The sequence below is a fragment of the Drosophila takahashii genome, chromosome 4, assembly GCF_030179915.1.
Source record: "Drosophila takahashii strain IR98-3 E-12201 chromosome 4, DtakHiC1v2, whole genome shotgun sequence".
Lineage (NCBI taxonomy): Eukaryota > Metazoa > Arthropoda > Insecta > Diptera > Drosophilidae > Drosophila > Drosophila takahashii.
The window spans coordinates 2,024,625-2,046,904 of record NC_091682.1 but is presented as its reverse complement, the minus strand read 5'-3'; the positions used below and the strand labels follow the sequence as shown (position 1 = coordinate 2,046,904).

Sequence of the window (22,280 nt, the reverse complement as noted above, 5' to 3'; positions counted from 1 at the left end):
TTTGAAGGTGGTGTCTCTGGGGGTATAATGTCTCTTAAACATAGACTGAAAACTCGGTTGCCCTATACTTGAGGTAGCCCTAATTAAGTTAAATGGGTTTAAGACTCTGTGCAGCATGGAAATTAAGAAATCACGTTGATTAATACTGAAATTCAAATATTAGGCGCAAAGCCGTTACCGGAGTAGCATCACAAAATCCAAAATTTAAAACAAACTTTATTATACCCTTGGAGAGGGTATTATGATTTCAGTCAGAAGTTTGAAGTTTTCCGACCCCATAAAGTATACATATTATTGATTAACATCACTAGCCAAGTCGATCTAGCCATGTCCGTCTGTCTGTCTAACCGTCGCTGAGATCTCGGATACTACAAAAGCTAGAAAGTTGGGATTACCCACACATATTCTTTGGCAAGTTTGTTTTAAAAAGGTGCCACGCCCCCTCCAACGCCCACAATCGCCTTAAACGATTTTAAAAAAATGTCTGGGGCCACCCTTTAAAGATTTCAGAGAAGTATACATGCAGTTTTATTGTGTTTATCAATACCTATAGAAATGTAAAAGAAATTTTTCAAATCGGACCATTCGTTAAAAAATTGTGCGCGATCAAAGTTTTATATCTCTATTTCCCTCTCACTCCCTTAAGCTGAGTAACGGATATCTGATAGTCGGGTCACCCGACTATAGCGTTCTCTGTTGTTTTTAATAAATAAAATACAAATTGAAAAAGAGGCCTACCACGTTTTCCCATTTGCCGAATCATACTAAGTAAGTATTTTTTGGACGCTGATTTAGCCTGAATTTTGATTTAAGTCGTAACACCTATTTGCAGTCCCTGAAAGAAAGGAAGCTTACTTTGGCGAGCCGAATTTTATATACAATTTTAGTTAGAAGAAATAGTACATTTTCAATGCTCAAACTCTTTTACTTCTCCTTCTGTGAGAGTAGAATTTCGCGACAGAGACTCTTTTAAATAAGGGATACTACTTACGGCGCATCTTAAGCGCCTTGTTATTTTCTTCTTCTAAGGGCCGTTCTCGTCCGCCTGTTAAATTTAAAGTACGGTTAAACCCATGAAATTGTATGAAAAATCGGAGTTTAACCTTCCTTTAAATTTAACAGGCGGACGAGAAAACGGCCCTAAGTGAGGCTTGGCGGCATTATTAACAATTTGGCAATGAATTAAAAAACGCTCTAATTTATTGCCTTTTATTATTATACAGACCAAATACTATTTGTTTAATGAGATGTTTTTTTTAAATGGTCAAAAAACAGAATATTACAGATGAACTACATGCAATAGGAACGAGACTTTTGGGGAAGTTTCAACGCGACTGCTTTAAAACTAAGAGACTCGTTTGCTTAGAAACGGACGGACGTTTCGGACCTGGCTGGGATCAGTCAGTCAAGCTGATCAAGAATATGTTTCTTATGTGGTGCGAAATGTGTACTTCACTTCGTTGTAAACTTCTGCTTGAAATTATAATACCCGCGCAAGGATATACAAATGCGAATTTGAATAATCTTGCCTTAGGGCTAGTACTCAACCCAACCAAAAGTCGTCCACACCAAAAAACTTCATATGAAACAAAATTTCTTGACTCTTTTTCATATACAGTTTTTTGTTGTGGACTACTTTTTGTTTGTTTTGGTTGAGTACTAGCCCTTACCTAGAAAACCAAAAGCCGAAAGAATGAAATAAGATAAATTAAAACAAGAAAGGAAGCTAGCTTCGGCCAGCCGAAGCTTATATACCCTTGCAGATCATTCCTATTAATTAACAAATCGCAAAAATGTTCAATTTTCTAATATTTATCATTAATTTTCCGATGGTTCCTATGACAGCTATATGATATAGTCGTCCGATTTTGATCAAATTAAAATTGAAATTCGGAATTATTTAAAAAGAGTCATATCCTAGAGTAGAAGATAATACAATAAAAACCAAAGAAGCTAGAATTTATTTCCTATTACTTTTCCATTAATTTTCCGATCGTTCCTATGGCAGCTATATGATATAGTCGTCCGATTTTGATTAAATTAAAATTGAAATTCGCTAATATTTAAAAAGAGTCATATCCTAGAGTAGAAGATAATACAATAAAAACCAAAGAAGCTAGAATTTATTTCCTATTACTTTTCCATTAATTTTCCGATCGTTCCTATGGCAGCTATATGATATAGTCGTCCGATTTCGATAAAATTAAAATTGAAATTCGGAAATATTTAAAAAGAGTCATATTCTAGAGTAGAAGATAATACAACAAAAACCAAAGAAGCTAGAATTTATTTCCTATTACTTTTCCATTAATTTTCCGATCGTTCCTATGGCAGCTATATGATATAGTAGTCCGATTTTTTAAATAATTAATTCGAAATTCAGAAATATTAAAAAACAGGGACCGAAAATAACAGTTATTTTATAATTTTTAATCAAAAAAATCTTGCACTTCGGATCCCACTAAAAATCAGAGAAAAAAGTCACATAACCAATCTAATGCGGTCTATTCAGATCCGCAATGACCTAAATTTTTGTAACTTTTTTGAAATTGGTCATGAAGTAACTGTTATTTCAGACTTTTAAAATAAAAGTCAGAGAATAACAGTTATTTTTTGACCGAAAAAATAAAAGTCCTCCGTAACTTTTATTCATGACTTTTATAATAAAAGTCTAAAAATAACTGTTATTTTTAGACTGAAAAAATAAAAGTCAAGATAACTCTTACGAAAAGACTTATAGTAAAAAAATCATTAAATAACTTTTATTTGGTGATCGAAAATATATAAGTCTTAAATATCTGTTGCTCAATTGGAATTGGAATTTTAAAGGTTGCAATTTGTACTTATACACATGAATTCTTCAACATAATAAGACCTCGAATTCTTCAGACCTAGAGGAACCATTAATGACCATTGTAACAATTTTTAAAGTTCTAACCAATACAGCCATTCATGAATTCTTCAACATAATAAGACCGCGAATTCTTCAGACCTAGAGGAACCATTAATGACCATGGTAACAATTTTTAAAGTTCTGACCAATACAGCCATTCATAAAGTCATAAACATAATAAGACCGCGAATTCTTCAGACCTAGAGGAACCATTAATGACCATTGTAACAATTTTTAAAGTTCTGGCCAATACAGCCATTCATGAATTCTTCAACATAATAAGACCGCGAATTCTTCAGACCTAGAGGAACCATTAATGACCATGGTAACAATTTTTAAAGTTCTGACCAATACAGCCATTCATGATGTCATAAACTCATATAGCGAGCCTTGATAATTACTAGCGCGACATTGAATAATATGCGTATACATAATCGAGTATTCATATGTTATTCAAATATTTTATTGTCAAAGGTTTTGTTGTACATCGTTACATTATTAGTTGAGTTCAACATAAAAGGTTGTCATAAATTTTTACTAAAAATGGGTCGTAAGAAAAACTTAATTCATCGAAATTTTTTTGAATTCGATTCCGTAAAAAACCTGTCGGTATGCAAAATTTGCCACAAAACTTTTTTCGGAAATTTTGTCACGAACTTAAGGCGCCATCTGGAGTCAGTTCATGGAGACAGCGTACCTGACGAAATGGAAAAAAAAAATGATGAAAGCCCCGAAAAAAAAATTAAATTTTCCGTTTGTTTTGCGGCGGAAGACGTAAAGGACGCTTGCGTAGAGCTAGTAACGTCCGAAAAAGTACCATTTTCTCTATTTGACTCGAAGGCATTTCAATTCTTTACGGATCAAATTTTTATGGGCGTGAACATCCCCAAAATTTCTTCGCGAAATATAATAGAGTTGGTATCTCACAAATACGACAGCATTAAAAATAAAATGATTTCGGGCCTGAAAAATCGGATGGTGTCCCTAAAAATTGATGGAGCTACCAGGTTAAATCGAAGTATTCTTGGCGTAAACTTGCAGTACTATAATGGAAGCAAAATTGTAATTCATACTCTTGCAATAATAGAGTTAAATGTGCGATCAACAGCGGAGAATATTAGTGCCACAGTGTCCGACATTTTAAAACAGTTTGCGATTCGTAAAAGCCAAGTTTTCTCAATTACGACTGACAATGGACGCAACATGGTTAAATCAGTGGAGCTGTTGAATACTTGCGAAGATAATGAAGGTGACATTGCTTCCCGGGATGATGAAATGGACATACTTGAAGGAGTTTCAATAGACTCTGTAAAGTCCGTAAAGTGTGCAGCACACACTCTCCAGTTAGCAGTGAAGGACTTCATGGACCAACAATCATGCCAAATAGTTGATAATGCCAGGACATTAGTAAAAAAATTAAGAACCCCTTCTTACAGGTAACTAAAAATCAAATTCTTTACATTATTTAAAGATAATTTTTAAATTTGATAATTACAGGAACCTGCTAATGAATGGATCCTTTACGCAACCTCCTATGGACGTGTCAACTAGGTGGAACTCCACATACTCGATGCTGAAACAGCTTCTAAATCTAAGGGAGCTTTGTGAGATGCATGTACCTACCCCATTGGCGAACGAGGACTGGGACTATTTGAAGACCTTGGTAGCAACACTTAAGCCCGCCTACATAGCCACAAAAAAACTGCAAAGCAGCCAGCTATACATGGCAGACTTCAACAAGCTGTGGATTGAACTCAAGCTCAATATTAAACTTATGAAAAATAGTTGCAGCGATCTCTTAGCCGAGTGCCTCGAAAAAAGAGATGAAATTTTGTTAAACAATTCTGTGGTTCTCTGTAGCCTATTCCTTGACCCTAGACTTCGGCGAGTTCTAGGACAGAATGAAGCTAACCGAATATCCGCAGTACGTCATTTAAAGGACCTCATGCAGCAAATATTTGCTGTTAAAAATTTTGTATGTAAACATGAAAAGATTACAAAACGTTGTTAACAAAATTTTACAACTTTTATAGGTAAATTCACCAACCAAAAGTTCATCATCATCATCATCATCATTATCATCGTCATCATCATCATCATTATCATCATCATCATTATCATCATCATCATCATTGCTAAATGAATTTTTAAATTCAATACCTAGCGAATCTAATGAAGAGGATAGTAGTGACGAAGTAGGAGCCAAACTCAGAGAAGCTTATTGGGAAATTGAAAGCTACTACCCTAAGCCAATCGATACCACTATTGACGTAATGGAATATTGGGAGAAGGTTAAATTTAAATTGCCATATTTATATCAACTGGCTAGGGTCGTGCATTCAGTGCCGGCCACACAAGTGAGCGTGGAGCGCTCGTTTTCGGCACTGAAACTAGTTTTAAGCGACTTAAGAAGCAACATAAGCCCTGAGTCGCTTGAAAAAATATTATTTGTAAAACTCAACAACAAATTCAATGAAATATAAATTTTATATTATAAAAATACGTCAAATGCATTTTTAATATTGAACATATTCGGTAGCACTGCGGGGTTCGATTGGTGAAAAAGTTTTACTATGTAAGAGCCTATGGTTTCTCTAGGTCTGAAGAATTCGCGGTCTTATTATGCTTATGACTTTATGAATGGCTGTATTGGTCAGAACTTTAAAAATTGTTACCATGGTCATTAATGGTTCCTCTAGGTCTGAAGAATTCGCGGTCTTATTATGTTGAAGAATTCATGAATGGCTGTATTGGCCAGAACTTTAAAAATTGTTACAATGGTCATTAATGGTTCCTCTAGGTCTGAAGAATTCGCGGTCTTATTATGTTTATGACTTTATGAATGGCTGTATTGGTCAGAACTTTAAAAATTGTTACCATGGTCATTAATGGTTCCTCTAGGTCTGAAGAATTCGCGGTCTTATTATGTTGAAGAATTCATGAATGGCTGTATTGGTTAGAACTTTAAAAATTGTTACAATGGTCATTAATGGTTCCTCTAGGTCTGAAGAATTCGAGGTCTTATTATGTTGAAGAATTCATGTGTATAAGTACAAATTGCAACCTTTAAAATTCCAATTCCAATTGAGCAACAGATATTTAAGACTTATATATTTTCGATCACCAAATAAAAGTTATTTAATGATTTTTTTACTATAAGTCTTTTCGTAAGAGTTATCTTGACTTTTATTTTTTCAGTCTAAAAATAACAGTTATTTTTAGACTTTTATTATAAAAGTCATGAATAAAAGTTACGGAGGACTTTTATTTTTTCGGTCAAAAAATAACTGTTATTTTCTGACTTTTATTTTAAAAGTCTGAAATAACAGTTACGTCATGACTTATAAATAAAAGGTGCTGAATAACGATTAATCGATGACTTTTAAAGTAAAACTTATAACTGTTACGGTCCCTGTTAAAAAAATAACATCCCCAAAAGTAGAAGGTAATATTTCAAAAAACACCGAAGTTAGAATTTTTAAAAGTTTTTTTTTCCGATTGTTCCTATGGGAGCTATAAGATATAGTTGTCCGATCCGGTCGGCTCCGACATATATACTACCTGCAATAGAAAGAAGACTTTTGGGAAAGTTTCATCCCGATAGCTCAAAAACTGAGAGACTAGTTTGCGTAGAAACAGACAGACGGACAGACGGACAGACGGTCAGACGGACAGACGGACAGACGGACAGACGGACAGACGGACATGGCTAGATCGACTCGACTAGTGATGCTGATCAAGAATATATATACTTTATGGGGTCGGAAACGTCTCCTTCACTGCGTTGCAAACTTCTGACTGAAATCATAATACCCTCTGCAAGGGTATAAACACAAGTGCAATTTGTAAGTCAACAAAAGAAATGACGAACATTCATATTTAGATTGACTCATCTTTTGGTGCTGGGCCCGTAACGTGGCCTTACAACAATTTGGATTTGACGGGACTTAAAATAAACATAAATTGATCCATATACTTAAAATAGGCAAAGAAAATATAAGAAAATGTTGGGCCCCATCGATCCTGTGCCCTACTTATTAACAAGAAAATTTATTTATCTCCGAAAAATTTATTATATAACCATTTAGTGATACATTACTATATATATACTTATATTTGCATAAATATTTCTCATATAAATTTTAGGGGCCTCGGCTTAAAAAGTCGGCTTTTAAATGTGAATACTAATCAGTAAAAAGAGTATGCCGATTAAAGTCGATATATGAAATGTACTTTTAAGATATTATATTTTCTGTCGAACACAATACGGATATTTTAATATTGTTCATATTATTTATGGTATTGAGGAGCTTACTTTAAATCTATATTTTTATATATTTTTTTTAATTTGATAAATAAATATATATTTTATAGACATACATTTATTTATGTATTCACAGAATTTTTTATTAATTCTGCGATAATTATTTGTTATTTATTTCTTTATAAAAGTACTCTGTCGTTCGCATTTGTAAAATATTCGTTGTAAATACATTTGCTGCCAATTATAATAAGTTAAATGTAAAACCTTACAAACTGTGTAAAAAAATATTTGTCCCCCGTTTCGTGTGTACGTATGTACATATTTCTTAAAAATAATTTATAAAGGAGTCTAATTAAAATATTATTTGAGCCTATAATAAATGTATGTGTATTTCGTATATAACTAAAAATAAAACATTTACGGCAGATTTAAGGTATCCTAATGAATTTTTTATACTTTTTTATGAATGCATCTATTGCATACATTTTTAAATTCCCCGAAAACTAAATCAAACTTTTTTTTGATAATTAAACGTAATCTTCTTTGAAAATTATTTGTGGCGTTAAAATACAACCTAGGATAGATTAAATTTTATATCATTGCTGGAAGCGAAAATAGCATTTGAAAAAATTTATTAATTGCAGCTGTATCCTTTAGTAAATTGGTAACAATACAAATATTTAATTTTCAATAGTACGCAAATTATGTTAGTCGCTCCAACAAAAAATGTCAGTTTATCCTTTTTAGGTCATGAAGCTTTGTAAAATATTTACTTCGAATTTGAATTGATGTTGGGCTAATAAACACTTCTAACTTCAGCAATTGCAAGCGGATACCGTAATCATTCTAAGTTATACTTTTAAAACTCGAATGTTACACTAATTATAATTTCTCACTTGAAATTTAGTTTAAATCATTGTTGTTTTGTTTCTTTATTTCCTCGACGGTAATGATTATCTATTGAAAATAGTATATATGTATACTTTATCATCAAACATTATTTACGGTTCCAGTTTATTATAAGTTTAAACAAGCACCCTAGATCTTTAATATTTCTATTTAAACAAAGACTGTGTTCATTATTACCCACTAATATATCTTAGATATTTTATTTTGAAATACTGATTCTTCGTATATATGAGAACGCATTGAATTCCTTACAATAGAATGCTACCTTACGAAGAATATTTGTTAGGGCTACATAATATATATAAATATATTTATACATAGTGTATATAAACACATGTACTATATATATTTATATATATATATGAATATATCATATTTCTATTTGGTATATAGTATATATAAATGCTCAATTTTTTTGTAATTTTTGTATGAAATTAAATTGTTCTAGTTATAGTTTATAAAATAATGTAAAATGTTCATTTTGCGCGCTCAATAAACTTTATTTAGTCTCACTCGTTTGAATTTTTGACCTTACAGATTTTATGTTAAAATTATATACATTTAAAAATATATAAGCCAGCCTCTATTACAATTATTCGGACTAGATTGATTAATATTAATATAATCTTGGGACACAATTTTAATAACATAGGTATAAAATAATTTGTAATATAAAACATCCAATTTCAAACAGAACTGTTTTGGCTTCTCTAACATTACGCGCAATTTACATTGAGTTATAAATATTAAATATGATTGACTATAAATGTATAAGTCTTTTTATTCACATTAATCGTAAGCTTTATTAAGGTAGTTGTCACATGTGGGGCATACATCGTACTTTTAAATATATATAACTATTTGTATCTGACTTTATCTATTGATATAATATATGTTATGTGCCGATCTTAAAATTAATGCTAATTTATCAGTCAATTTTTATTTTTCAGAGAATTTGTTTTATAACATGTACTTTTAAGATCCAATATATTTTAATTACGTTTGTTGTAAATGTCTTTAATTATGCAAAAATTTCTTTAGCTAGTTTTCAATTGGGATCTACATACGTAGTATGCCGTTTGAAAATTTCACTAGAATATGACAATCAAAGTCATTTTATTTAAATTGGGATATATGAATTTAAGAAAAAAAATTTAAAAACAGGTCCATTATACACAACGAAATAAGAAAGTCGTCAGCATGCGCCATGTGACCATAAATACGACCACAATAAACTGAAGTATTAAAAATCGCTTTCATTTCCAAAATAGAGATGAATATAAATAGTAAATGAATGTATATGCCAACTGTAGCCTATTGTTATCCAATTTAGGCCAAACTCAAGGGACGTGCTTAAAACTTTGGACAAAGCCAATACTTAGGCTAACCAAAATAATTTATCAATTTGTCTAAGGCAATTGGTACTCATTTAAAAGCTAAATTAATTATATAAAAAGAAATATTTCAACTTCTAACCCAAATTGAATAGGTGGAAAAACTCGGTTAATTTAAGGTTTATCTCATAAAGAAATTTGAAAATATGCAGGAATGTTATAGTGATGGTCTCATCGAATATAAAAACCGTCTAATCATTCTATAAATTGTGTAGCCTTCCTTTATGAGTCAATTGTATAAATACTAAAGGCCTTATGTCGCTTGATTTTAGGCTGACTGTTATGGCCACCAAGAGAAAATGGGTATGCAGCTTAACAGTTTTTAATGAATTGATTTATTAATCATGGCTATTTCCCATGACTTTTTATAAAATCTCCAATCAGTCAAAAAACAAGTATGTGACTTAAGCTAATTGGAAAACTATCGTAAACACAAGAAGAATGTGTTTAAAACATCTTTTATAAAGGAGAAGTCAAGTCAAAACGTTCTTTTAAAAATTTATTCGAATTGGTAAAATAAAATAAATTCCCTATATTCTCTAACGGCATTGACACTTAAGTTTGGGTTTGTTAATATTTTTTTACAAAGTTAAAACTGAAGCAGGCAATGAAGTTTTTAAATATTTTGTAGTTTGATTAAGTTCGTAAAAAGAAAACTTTCTAAAAGACTGTAAAATAAATAAAGATAACACCAGTTTACAAAAAAAAATCGATGAAATATACCATGAATGAAACCTTTGTTTTCCGGTAAGCTACGTCTTCCTGATTAAGAAAATGACACTTAAAATTTTTTTTATGGATAAATTTTTTTTTTAAGTGTAAAAAAGTTTTTGACACTTTTTTAATTTCTAACTTGAGTTGTGGTTAACCGATTTCAACCATAAGTGACTCATTTTACAGGTAATAGAATGCCCTCCAACTTTCTTATACATTGCATTGAGTTCCATTCATTAGTTTAGAAGCTATATTTCGTCAAAGTTGAAAAAGTTAGAAAAAATGCAAAAATGCTGGCATAAATTGCTTCGTTAAAAATACACGCCTAAAAACCAAAATTATTTTTATAACTTCTACTGGTAGAAGGTGCTTTGACAAAAAAAAAAAGCTATTGATTATTACAATCCACCAGCAAATTATTTTGATAGGCATTTTTGAAGCTTGCGACAACGGTGTTTTTTTGGCCGTTTACAGCTGTTAACTGACACAACAGGGCTGTAACAGAGCTGTAATACCCGTTTTTCCCAACGTAAAAAATCGATATAAAATCGAACTATTGATTGATTTTTTTGTTGATGGTCTTGTTAGTTGACTGAAAGATGTATCTTTAAGTATAAGTCATAAAACTAATTTCGGTTTTTAGGCGTGTATTTTTAACGATGCCATTTATGCCAGCATTTTTGCATTTTTTCTCACTTTTACAACTTTGACGAAGTGTAGCTTCTAAACTAATGAATGGAACTCAATGCAGTGTATAAGAAAGTTGGAGAGCATTCTATTACCTGTAAAATTAGTTATTTATGGTTGAAATCGGTTAGCCACAACTCAAGTTAGAAATTGAAAAAGGGTCAAAAACGTTTTTTACACTTTAAAAAAAAATGTATCCATAAAAAAAATTTTAAGTGCCACTTTCTGAATCAGGAAGACGTACCTTACCGGAAAACAAAGGTTTCATTCATGGTATATTTCATAGATTTTTTTTTGTAAACTGGTGTAATTTCTTGTTAGATATATTAAATCAAACAATCCTTTCAATGCAATCCTGACTGAATAAATACGTAGTAGTCTAATTTCGAGTGTGTGCTTCAAACCTGCAGGAAAAACGAACAGTTTTGGACCATAATTTATAAAAAGTTTGAAATCGTTAGATTTGTTTGGTGATATATTTGCAACTAGTTATATTTAAGTTTTTAACTAAATTGGAACTTGTTATACCCGTTTCTTGAGAGTAAAAGGAAAGTATGTAACAGGTAGAAGAAAGCGTTTCCGACCCTATAAAGTATATATTATATTGATCAGGACCACTATCCGAGTCGATCTAGCCATGTCCGTCTGTCTGTCTGTATGAACGCTAAGATCTCGGAAACTATAAAAGCTAGAAAGTTGGGAAGCCAACTGGCTCTCTGCGCAACGAAAGTGTATTTCAGCCGAGCTCCAAGCCCACAATGTGTTAAATGTGTATTAGAGTCCTGCGTAAGTACACTTGAATTGACAAAGAAGTCAATTTTTTGAAAATAGATGTGTATTAGAGTCCTGCGTAAGTACACTTGAATTGACAAAGAAGTCAATTTTTTGAAAATAGAGTGAGTTCAAGTGTGTTAACTTGGATCACTTGTTTTATTTAATCACTTGTAAGGAAAAACAAGTGTTACAAGCACAGAATAAAAGTGAGGGGGAGTGATAAAATTACTAAGCAAATTATTTCGGTGATTCTAAATTATTTTATATCTATTCCTTTTATATTAAATCACTTGTTTTGCCTTATAAAAAAAATCAAATGAAAAAAGCGATCCAAGTTAACTGAAATTAAAAATTGACTTGTTTGTTGATTCAAGTACACTCATGCAAGACTCTAATTGGTATGGCGCCCACATCATTAAGATTTCGGAAATGTATAAATTCAATTGTATTGCGTTTATCCAAATGTAGAAGAATTTTTTTAAATCGGACCATTCATTAAAAAGTTATGAGCAAATAAAGGAATTTAAGGAGGGCAAGTTGTCGCTTTGCTGCTTTCATATGTCCATCTCTTTCGCACTTCCTATAACTGAGTAACGGGTATCTGATAGTCGAAGGACTCGACTAAAGCGTTTCCTCTGGTTTTTGTTAACATGTTGAACAATTACTTTTGTATTATTCTAGTTCGCATTTTTTCTGCAGGGAGGTATTAAAACATAATAGTTTGGCATAGAAACCGATATAAATAAATAATGGGCAAAAAAAAAGATTGAGACAAAAACTTCAACAAAATATGAGGGGAAAAAATGTGAACAACAGTTTAACTACTTTCTTATGCTTTCGATAAATGTTTTGTATTTTAAAATAACATAAATAATATTCTTAGATTCCAGATTAAACTATTTTATAAAAGTGTAGTAGTTACTCGGATCTAAAGAGCCAAATACAATTAGAAATGACATAGGGTCGTTTCAAAAATATTTCAAACATATTTTAGTTCGAATCTTGTTTATTCCTGGCTAAAAAAAAAACACATATTTGAGATCATAGGTGGTTACATTTTTAATCGAAACCAATAATCAAAAAAAAAAACATCAAAAAACAAAAATTTTAATTTAAGGAAACTTAAAAGAAATCATTTGTTTACTTTTAAAAAAAGGTAACGGAAATTGTTTTTTACATTTTAAAGTTCCAAAACTGTACGACGCACCAGCATAAATGATCTGATAGACGCCATTTTAAAATCTTTTTTAAAGAATGGTATGCATTAAAAAAAAATTTTTTAAATCGCAATTTTAAAATTCCAAACAATATAAACTTCACGGAAGCCACGATTACTGAATAATTAATTATAAAACTAACAAATCTAAAGTTAAAAACAACTAAGTTAAAAAATTAATATAATACAAATTATCCTAAAATGCGCATTGCGTGGTAAACAATCGAATTGCAAACCGGACAAACTGCTTCCATAGAAATGCAGATTTGATTTGCGCATTCCATGCAAAACATATTGTGTCCACATGGAACCAAAGCAGTGGTTACATCATTTTCATTACAAACAAAACATTCGCGGTGAATCATAAATTTTTCAGGATTAGGTTGTAATTGAATGGCTTGAGTCTTTTGCTGATTGTTACATATAGTCGGATCTTTAGTATGGTGCATATTTTTTTGACTTGCAGAATGCTCACCCAAGCCCAAAAGCGAGTCCGTAGGACTGATTGAGATTGTCGGTGAGCAGTGTGCTGTGGGTATAATATTTGCCTGTTGGTTCCAAATACTGGGCGAATCCCCTATACCCTCGTCGACGTCAATTGAATCACTTATATTTTTCCATATATTCAATATTTCTGGAGGTGTGTTGGCGCTATTGTTGGTGCTCTTTGTTGAAGTTGTTGAAGAAGCAGATGAACAAGATCGCGTTAATATATTTGCATTAGAGTTCGAATGAATCGATGCTGATGTAGATGTGGGAGGACAGAAGGATAATGTTTTACTAGGCGTATTACGGAATACAACATTAGCCTTGGCTATGGGCATGGTAACTTCATTTCCGGGAAGATGTTTGTCTGATATTCCTGTTGGCGTTATAGTTGCTGCTATTTCCATATCAGAAAACTCAGTTTTTTGAAAGCAATTGCCACTATGATGGCCATGCATGGGCTTCACGGAATTGCTACCGTTCCCAAGAATCTTCATTGTAGTACTTGCATAGTCCTGTGCAGATGGAATTGAATTTTTGTATATAGACGACAAAATTTCTGAATTTAAATCATCATTTAGTATTTGTGTTAATGAATTTATTGTCGGCAGGTTCGCGAACTCATTCGTCTCAACCGATTCACCACAATGCATAGTATTAGCATCTCCATTACCAGATCCTGTCCCAGTTCGAAGGGCAATATGCGCTTCAATCTGCTTTCGTGCAGTGTCTACATTGTCAGGCAAGCCAGTAACTTCAAAAATTGGTTCTTTTTCGCGCGACGGTGTCACAATATAAGTTTGAGTCTCTTGTTGAATGTGTTTAATTGTAGCACCTTTGGGCCCAACAACTAGACCAACTACCCGGTAAGGTACACGTACCTGTATGGTGACTTGTCCAGGCATACATGGGGGACCTGATTGCATGCGTGGCACTGCACCACCACCAGATCCACTCGCATTTCCTACAATTCCGCTGCTGTGACCGTCACTTATAGGCTTACGTGATGCCCGTATTAGGCTAAAGTGGTCAGCAGCGGAAAGTATTTCTCGTTTGGCCTTGTTTACATCTTCCTTTCGACCAGTCACAACGAACACCGGTTCCTCTCCTCGAACTGGTGTTTTAATATAAGTGTTGGTCTTGGCTCTCAACGCTTTGATTTTGCAACCTAAAAGCGAAAAAATTGTATTTACGATTATTATATATTTTTTAAGAACATTCCTGGGTGTCAAAAAAATCTTTTCCAACAAAAATCGGTCACAAGACGAGTCGATCTAGCCATGTCCGTCTGTCCGTCTGTCCGTCCGTCCGTCCGTCTGTCCGTCTGTCTGTTTCTACGCAAACTAGTCTCTCAGTTTTTGAGCTATCGGGACAAAACTTTCGCAAAAGACTTCTTTCTATAGCAGGAAGTACATATGTCGGAGCCGACCGGATCGGACAACTATATCTTATAGCTCCCATAGGAACAATCGGAAAAAAAAAACTTTAAAAAATTCTAGCTTCGGTGTTTTTTGAAATATTACCTTCTACTTTTGGGGATGTTATTTTTTAAATATTTCTGAATTTCGAATTAATTATTTAAAAAATCTGACTACTATATCATATAGCTGCCATAGGAACGATCGGAAAATTAATGGAAAAGTAATAGGAAATAAATTCTAGCTTCTTTAGTTTTTATTGTATTATCTTCTACTCTAGGATATGATTCTTTTTAAATATTTTCGAATTTCAATTTTAATTTGATCAAAATCGGACGACTATATCATATAGCTGCCAAAGGAACGATCGGAAAATTAATGAGAAATATTAGAAAATTGAACATTTTTGCGATTTGTTAATTAATAGGAATGATCTGCAAGGGTATATAAGCTTCGGCTGGCCGAAGGTAGCTTCTTTTCTTGTTTGACTTTGGCATCTCTGTATGCTCTTGCAGTTTGCAATACTATGATTCCCACACTGATTTTTAATACCATTCTGTCGGGAGCCTTTCAAAACTGCAAAGGGACCAAAGGGAAATATTATAAAATGTCCCTAACAAATAAGGGAAATTTAGTACTGTTAGCGGGAAATCCGATAATGCTAACAAATTCACTTCCGAGTGAAAACGGGAACAGGCCGAATAATTAGGGTATTCAATTGCGTTGCAAAAGTGTAAAATTTGAAAGTATGCCAGACGAAAATTGTGAACGACATTTTTCAAAAATCGTTGCAAGATATTGAAATGGAAGGCAGGCTTTGCCTTAAATAAAACTGACATATGTACAAGAAAATGTCCCCCATTTTAGTTTATATGAGAGGTCCGCGACTTCTTAGGCGTTAAATGGCTAAGGACGGACATTAAAGTTGATTACTGGTATTATAATCATTCTTATTTGGTATCACTAAAAATTTGGTAAGGTCGCGAGTTCTTCAGTTGATTGTTTGGCCAATCAGTTAAATATCACAAATACCGAAAATAATGGCACATAGATGCATCTGCATCGTTTAACAATACCATTTACCAAGAAAAAAAACATTGGTCGCCAAAAGTAAAGCAACAAAATTAATTTATTATAGACTTAAACCCGACTTCTTAGTACTCTTTTTAGTATTGAAAACCTCTATTTTAAACCATTATTTCTACACAACTACAACAGATTTTTATACATAGGCTGGGGTGTTGTAGGCCTAGCAAACTATTTTGTATGAAAATTGTTGTTGGAACTGCTTACACTTTTACACTTTTCAAACGTTTGCAACGCAATTGAATACTCTAACTAATAATTCCAATCAAATTTTGTAAAAAGTGATTTAAGCATCAGACGGATTGTTTTTATACCCGTTACTCGTAGAGTAAAAGGCTATATTGTATTCGTGCAAAAGTATGTAAGAGCTAGAAGGAAGCGTGTAAAGTGTAGGGGAGAGGTCTGTAGGTTGGTACACCTTTTGTTTTCAATCTGTCATTTCGACATTCACTTATGAAACTTCAAACATTAGGTAGGGGAGTGTAGGGTAATTTGACGAGTAGGGTAATGTGACGAACTCGTCGAATCTCACATATGACGTCACGTTAAAAATTCCAAATAAATGTAGTCGTCTCCTCTCATCGTGTCGACAATGTTGTTACAGTAATATTATTAAGAAGTCCCTTAATTTGTTTGTGTGGTAATGTGGTAAGGTGGTGCACAAACTAGCAAACCTATTCAATTTATTTGTGTTTCAGCAGTGCCAAAGCAAAGATGAGTAAATAATAAAATCAGATAAATATATGCTCGTACAAATGAGATCTTAATTAACAGTTTTTGGTACTTGGGGTTTTTTTTTGTTTGCGCCGTTTGAGAGTGACACCGTTTTTCCTCCAAGTGTACCTTGTAGGGTATCGTGACGAACCTTTTATATTGTATGGCGACAAATATTATTTATTCACAAATTTTAATTTTGTGTAAAAAACTCTAATATTACCTGAAAACATTAAGTGCTGCAGTTTTATTGTAGTTTTGTATTGATTTTAGTCGTGCCGTCAGTTGAATAGGATGGCTCACGCCAAAAGCTGTGGGATCTAACTCCGATGGATTTTGGAATCGTACTTTTACAAAAATATGCTCAGTAGATGTAAGCAACTTTCTGCTTTTACATTTTTAAAAAATATTAATTTTTAGTAAAGTTACATTAAAAGACAAGTCGTTCGTCACATTACCCTACAATTTTTAAAAATGCAAAAAAAGAATGGTTCACGCCAAACGCTGTAGGATTTAGCTGCGTTGGAATTTCTAATCGTACTTTCACAGAAATATGCTCAGTGGATGTAAGCAACTTTTTGCTTTTACACTTTTGAAAAATATTGATTTTTGTAAAAATTACATTAAAAAATCGAATCGTTCGCCACCTTACCCTACACTCCCCTACCCCTAATATTAAAGAATAGTATTAGGCAGAAAGCGACCTCTGTCGGGCTAAGGCCTTTTTGTATGCAAAACGGGTGTCTCAACTAACACGCTCAAAGTGTCCCAACCTGCACAAAATAGGTCGTATCGGAAAAAAATTAATAACTTTTTTTCAGACTGACAAATTAAGCTGATTCTTTTTTTAATTTGTTAACAGTTAAAATACTAAAGTTTTAAATCTCTTACCAAGTTAACTTAAGTTAAATTAAAGTTATTAGTTTTTAAAAGAATTTTGAAAAAAGTTGGCAAAAACCTTTTTTGGTGAAAAATGGAACACGACTCTCACAGCTTAAATCTCGCTAGAGCCTGGCTTATAATGTTTTCCCCAAAAGTTTTGTCACTAAAAAGAATTACAAAAAAAAAAAATTTTGTTTAATGGAAAAATTTTGAGAAAATTGACTGTCTCAACTTACAGACCGTCCCAGCCTACAGACCTCTTCCCTATATATTCTTGATCAGAGTCATAAGCCGAGTCGATATTGTATGTACATATGTTGTATGTCCGTCTGCCTGTCCGTATAAACGCTGAGATCTCACGCTACAAAAGCTAGAAAGTAGGGAATACCCACACATATTCTTGGGCTTCCTACGCAGCGCAAGTTTATTTCAGCCGAGCGCCACGCCCTCTCTAGCGCCCACAATGTCTCAGAAACGAGCCAGCCGGTTCAGGCAACTATATCATATAGCTCCCATAGGAATGATCACAAATTTTTATTAAAATTATATCTTAGGTGGTTTTTAAAATATAACCTCCTATGCGTGTGAATACCATTTTGTTATTAATTCAGAATTTCGAATCTAATTTGATCAAAAACGGAGAACTACTGGTTGGTTTTTATTGTATTCTCTTCGATTCTGGGATATGTGATAGCTGCTATAGGAAGAATAGAACAACTAGTGGCAAAAAAATAAGAAAGTTAAAAGTTTGTAATTTGCAATTTAATAGGAAAGATCTGCTAGGGTATATAAGCTTCGGCTGGCCGAAGCTAGCTTCCATACTGGCTTAAAGTTGAAAGAAAGGAAAGAATAGCCGTACACGTACAGCTGCGGTCTAAATATAAAACTTCTGATATCAAACAAAAACACCTCTTAACGAGGTAAAAAAAACTAGTGACGATCGCACCTTCAATATACAAAGGTTCTGCTTTCATCATTTGTGACGACTTTCTAAAATTTTCTCAATCGAGACGCTGCCAGAAAATATGGCAGTTGAAGTAGCTATAATAAGATATGTAATACCTCCTTCACTGCGATGCAAATTTCTGACTAAAATTATTATACTTTTCTACTTTTGTTTCCAGTGCTCTATATAAAAAACATGTATTAAGATCCGTCCTATTATCGATAATACTCACCCTGTCTGCCCACTATTTCGGCCACATGTTCAGAACTGGGGACTGGAACACACTCGGTCATGTTCTGGGACTTCTTTGATCGGTCCTCTAAGCTGACGGTGCCGGCAGTGGGTAACAGAAGGGAACTTGGTGCAGGTGTGAGTGGCAGGGTGGTGTCTGTTTTGGAGAACGGGGGTATGCCGTTGATGGTACCCATCTCGAAGTCACTTTGTGCAGTCAGGGGCAATGATAGAGGCTGAGCAGGTGGCGCATAACAAGTTTGATTGTCGTTGAATCCGACCAGCGATAGTTCCAACGCCAGTTGCAGTGTTCGCGGATCATCCGACAGTGGCAGAGATGAGGCGTTGACCTTGCCTTGATCAGCCATATCGAGGTGGTGTACGGCGTTTGACTTGTGAATCGACTCCTTTGAATTAATGCTAGCCAGGATCTTCGGTGTGACCTGGGCTGACATCACTACAGCGCACTTGGCCCTTTTTTGGAGCGAAATTAATACCGGTGCAGCACCACTTTCACGCAATGAGGAGGAGCTCGGTGACACGGAAGCCGATGAGAAGTTGAAGGATGATATGGAACTGGACGCAGAACTTGAACTCACTCTGTTGAACCCACTGAACTCAGTGCTTATGTGTGCTGCAGACATGTCAGTGCATTATTCACTTTTAACTACAAGACTCCTCCGTTAGTCCTCATTTTCCGGGCCAAAGTCAATTTATAAATGTTGCTACCACGGGTACTGGTACCTCCTTTTGTAAATTTTCTGCAATATATAGAAGAGACCGAAAGTGCATTTGGTATACATACGCATGTTTATGGGAGTGATATCTACACATGTTTGTACGGCAAGCCTGTTCAGCGTACTTAAGAATTTACACCTGGTATATAGTCGCGTCTCTGGGCACCTAATAACATTTACGCCTAACACACCTTTTCTAACGCAATAGTTTCTGAGTTTCTGATAAGCAAATTAAAGTATTCCTCTCTCGCCGAGTCCTGTTAATCGCGATGCCAGCGCTCAGAACATACCGAATACCGCGCTCATAACCAACCCCTAACTTACAACTTTTGTGTCACTCACCCCTTGTAACTTCTTTTCTGCTTCTACCCTCTCTGAGGCCCACGACCACAACACCGTACATATATTTATGAACACATGCATATAGTAAGTTATGCGCCGATCTTAAATGGAATGCCGTATTTTTGTTTACTGTTCAACCGTGCTAGCACAACAGAATCCTGTGGCACAAGCATGCCTTACAACTAAAACCATTAGTAACACCCAGGAGAAGTGCCAATAAATTTACGTGTGTACACTAGAAAACTTGGAGAGCCAGGTACACATTCCGGCAGTGCTCGACACGCCTTTTGTATACTTATGCGAGGGCAGAGAAACATAAACAAATGCACACCGGGTAGAAGCGTCCCCAGGTAAACTTATCCACCGCAAGTTAAATTTACAAAAAAGATTGTTATTGTTGATTTAGCGCACCAAATTCAATCAAATTACAAGCCGGCTATCAGTAGAGGTGGAAACACGTAGGTGGAAACATCGATGATAATGGCCAAACATCGATGTATTCTAAATTTATAGCGACACCTGGCCGACGACCGAAGAACTAAATTATCAAATTGGTAAAACTAGGCTCGATTTTTGGGAAACGTGTTATGTGCGAAAACTACAATAAAATAAACAAATTGCAAATTCCACGAAGTTGTTTACACTAGGCCAGATGACGATAGGCAATTATTCGATAACCGGTCATCGGCGGCTCGTGAGTCGTGCAAGTGAGCCCATTATGGAACTGGTTCCTTAAAACTCCCAAATGATCCGAGGCTCAAATCCGAAAATTTCGAGTGGTTTTTGGCGAAGAAGGAATTGTAAAACAGCAAGGATAATTAAAGGGCAAAATCAGTGGTCGCAGACGGTTCTGCTGGTGGAAATTTTTGTATGTCACATAATTGAAGTGAGTTTGAAAATAAATAGAAATTAGGTTTGAGCGATGTTAAAATTAGAATTAATTATAGAATATTCCTTATTGAATAATCACGGATCAGGAGCAGGCGATCTGTGGAAGACCCAGAAATGAACAGACCAGCCACCAGGAAGGGAACAACTTTTCACCGAGAAAATTGGTCACTCATTCCTGGGGTTTTTTTCGGAAATGTTAGTATCCAAATTTTTTTTTCTTTATTTTGCATCCTAGCACTATAGCACTACAAGTAATAAAACTCTTAATTTAATGTGCTAGTCACGTTGTGTTATGGCATGGTATTATTCTAAATTACAAATTGTTTTGAGCTAAAACTAATTTTACTTGAATTAAAAGTGTGTGCTATAATTAGGTTGATTTTGTAATGAGGTGTGTGGTTAGGCTTAGCTTGTATTTTTGGGCGCTATTTATTGATTTTGAACAGTATGGGAGCTGGTTCCAGAGACGAGCAGCATTAACAAAAAAGTGTTACGAAGAACTTGATTGTTTTTAAATTGTTTGTTCTCTGAGATGCGCTAAAGCTTAACTCAGTAAACAGCTTGAAAAACACTAAAAGTGTAATAAAATAAATTCGAGTTCACAGATTTTTTCAATCCAAAGATCGGCAGAGTTTTTTTCAATACATCCTTTTCCCTACCCTTGCAATCAAAACGTAACGAAATTTGTAAAGTTCAATCAAAACGTAACGAAATACGTGAAATGCAATCAAAACGTATCGAAATACTTGAGTGCAATCATAACGTAACTTTTTAATTTGATTAAACTTTGTTTTGGTATTTGTTATACCGTCCGGCTCTCAAAAATATACTTTTCACTTATTCTAACATACCAATTATTTTCGTCGAACGGTCGTGCTAAAAATAGTTGATTGAAGGAGCGTGTATCGGCTAGTCCTCCACTTTTTGGGGAGTAAGAGAGAGAGAGAGAGCGTAAGAAAATGGAAAAAGTTCGAGTTCTCACAAAGTTGTAAGCGTTTCGGCTAAGAGTTTTACTGGATTCTTAGGGGAAAGCAAAATTTTCATCTGCCAACACTGATCTAACTGTTTTGGTGCTGCCAACTGATTTTTACACCACAGCGCGCTGCCAAGCAACGTCGTTTTAAAAAGTAACGACCTGAAGAAATTCCATCCAATGCAATTTTAAATAAATTTCAAGAAAACATGTTTTTTTATATACTTGTGCTTTTTCTGTTCTATTATGTCTATTATGTGATTGAAATGGACATAAACGGACCTAAATGGTTTCCAGCCTCAACGTCGTCCTCCATTTCTCTATATATTAAAATTAAATTGAATTTCATTGCCGTATTAACCAGTATTATTTCATTTTATATATATAAATCGATAGACAATAATAGCGGCTCTGGCAGCGTTGCCATCTCGATTTCTACGTCGTCAGATGTGGTATGGCAGGGCAATCTAAAAATGAATTGATGTAATAGACGGGTTCCACCGTGACATATATTAATATTGAGTTTCAACTTTGTATTCAGTATACAGATGCAGATATTTTCAAACTCACAAACTGAACCAAATGTATGACGAAAAAAATTGACATTTAAATGCATCAAATTCAGGTTTGAGGGAACCCGACAATTGTTTTTGTGTTGCTTTTGATTGAGTAAACAAGAAAGCAAGGGAGTTTCTTAGTTGTTTGTTGTTTTTGAAAGCAAAT

The 22,280-nt window shown here is 34.0% G+C and overlaps 1 protein-coding gene across 5 annotated transcripts; it reads right to left on the bottom strand.

The window, feature by feature from the left end:
* Window positions 1–12,449: 12,449 nt before the first annotated feature.
* On the bottom strand, window positions 12,450–20,303 carry LOC108061645 (RNA-binding protein MEX3B). Of its 5 annotated transcripts, XM_070218075.1 has the most exons (4): window positions 20,105–20,303; window positions 18,616–19,375; window positions 14,219–14,505; window positions 12,450–13,852 (listed from the first exon to the last, which is right to left on the bottom strand). In XM_070218075.1, exons 2-4 carry the CDS (start codon window positions 19,256–19,258, stop codon window positions 13,043–13,045), a joined length of 1,740 nt encoding a protein of 579 aa, XP_070074176.1. In that variant the 5' UTR covers window positions 19,259–19,375; window positions 20,105–20,303; the 3' UTR covers window positions 12,450–13,042. The 5 variants fall into 5 exon arrangements, with proteins under 5 accessions (XP_070074176.1, XP_017003411.1, XP_017003418.1 ...); XM_017147922.3 differs by having other exon boundaries at window positions 12,450–14,505; window positions 20,105–20,301; XM_017147929.3 differs by having other exon boundaries at window positions 12,450–14,505; window positions 20,025–20,161.
* Between the last annotated feature and the right edge of the window lie 1,977 nt (window positions 20,304–22,280).

What these genes read in the sequence shown, in the direction of transcription:
- LOC108061645 (XM_017147922.3), bottom strand. Translation starts at nt 19,258, where the DNA reads ATGTCTGCAGCACACATAAGCACTGAGTTCAGTGGGTTCAACAGAGTG. An exon ending in CGAAATAGTGGGCAGACAGG is followed by an intron (nt 14,506 to 18,615) that starts GTGAGTATTATC and finishes TTTCGCTTTTAG; the next exon opens with GTTGCAAAATCAAAGCGTTG.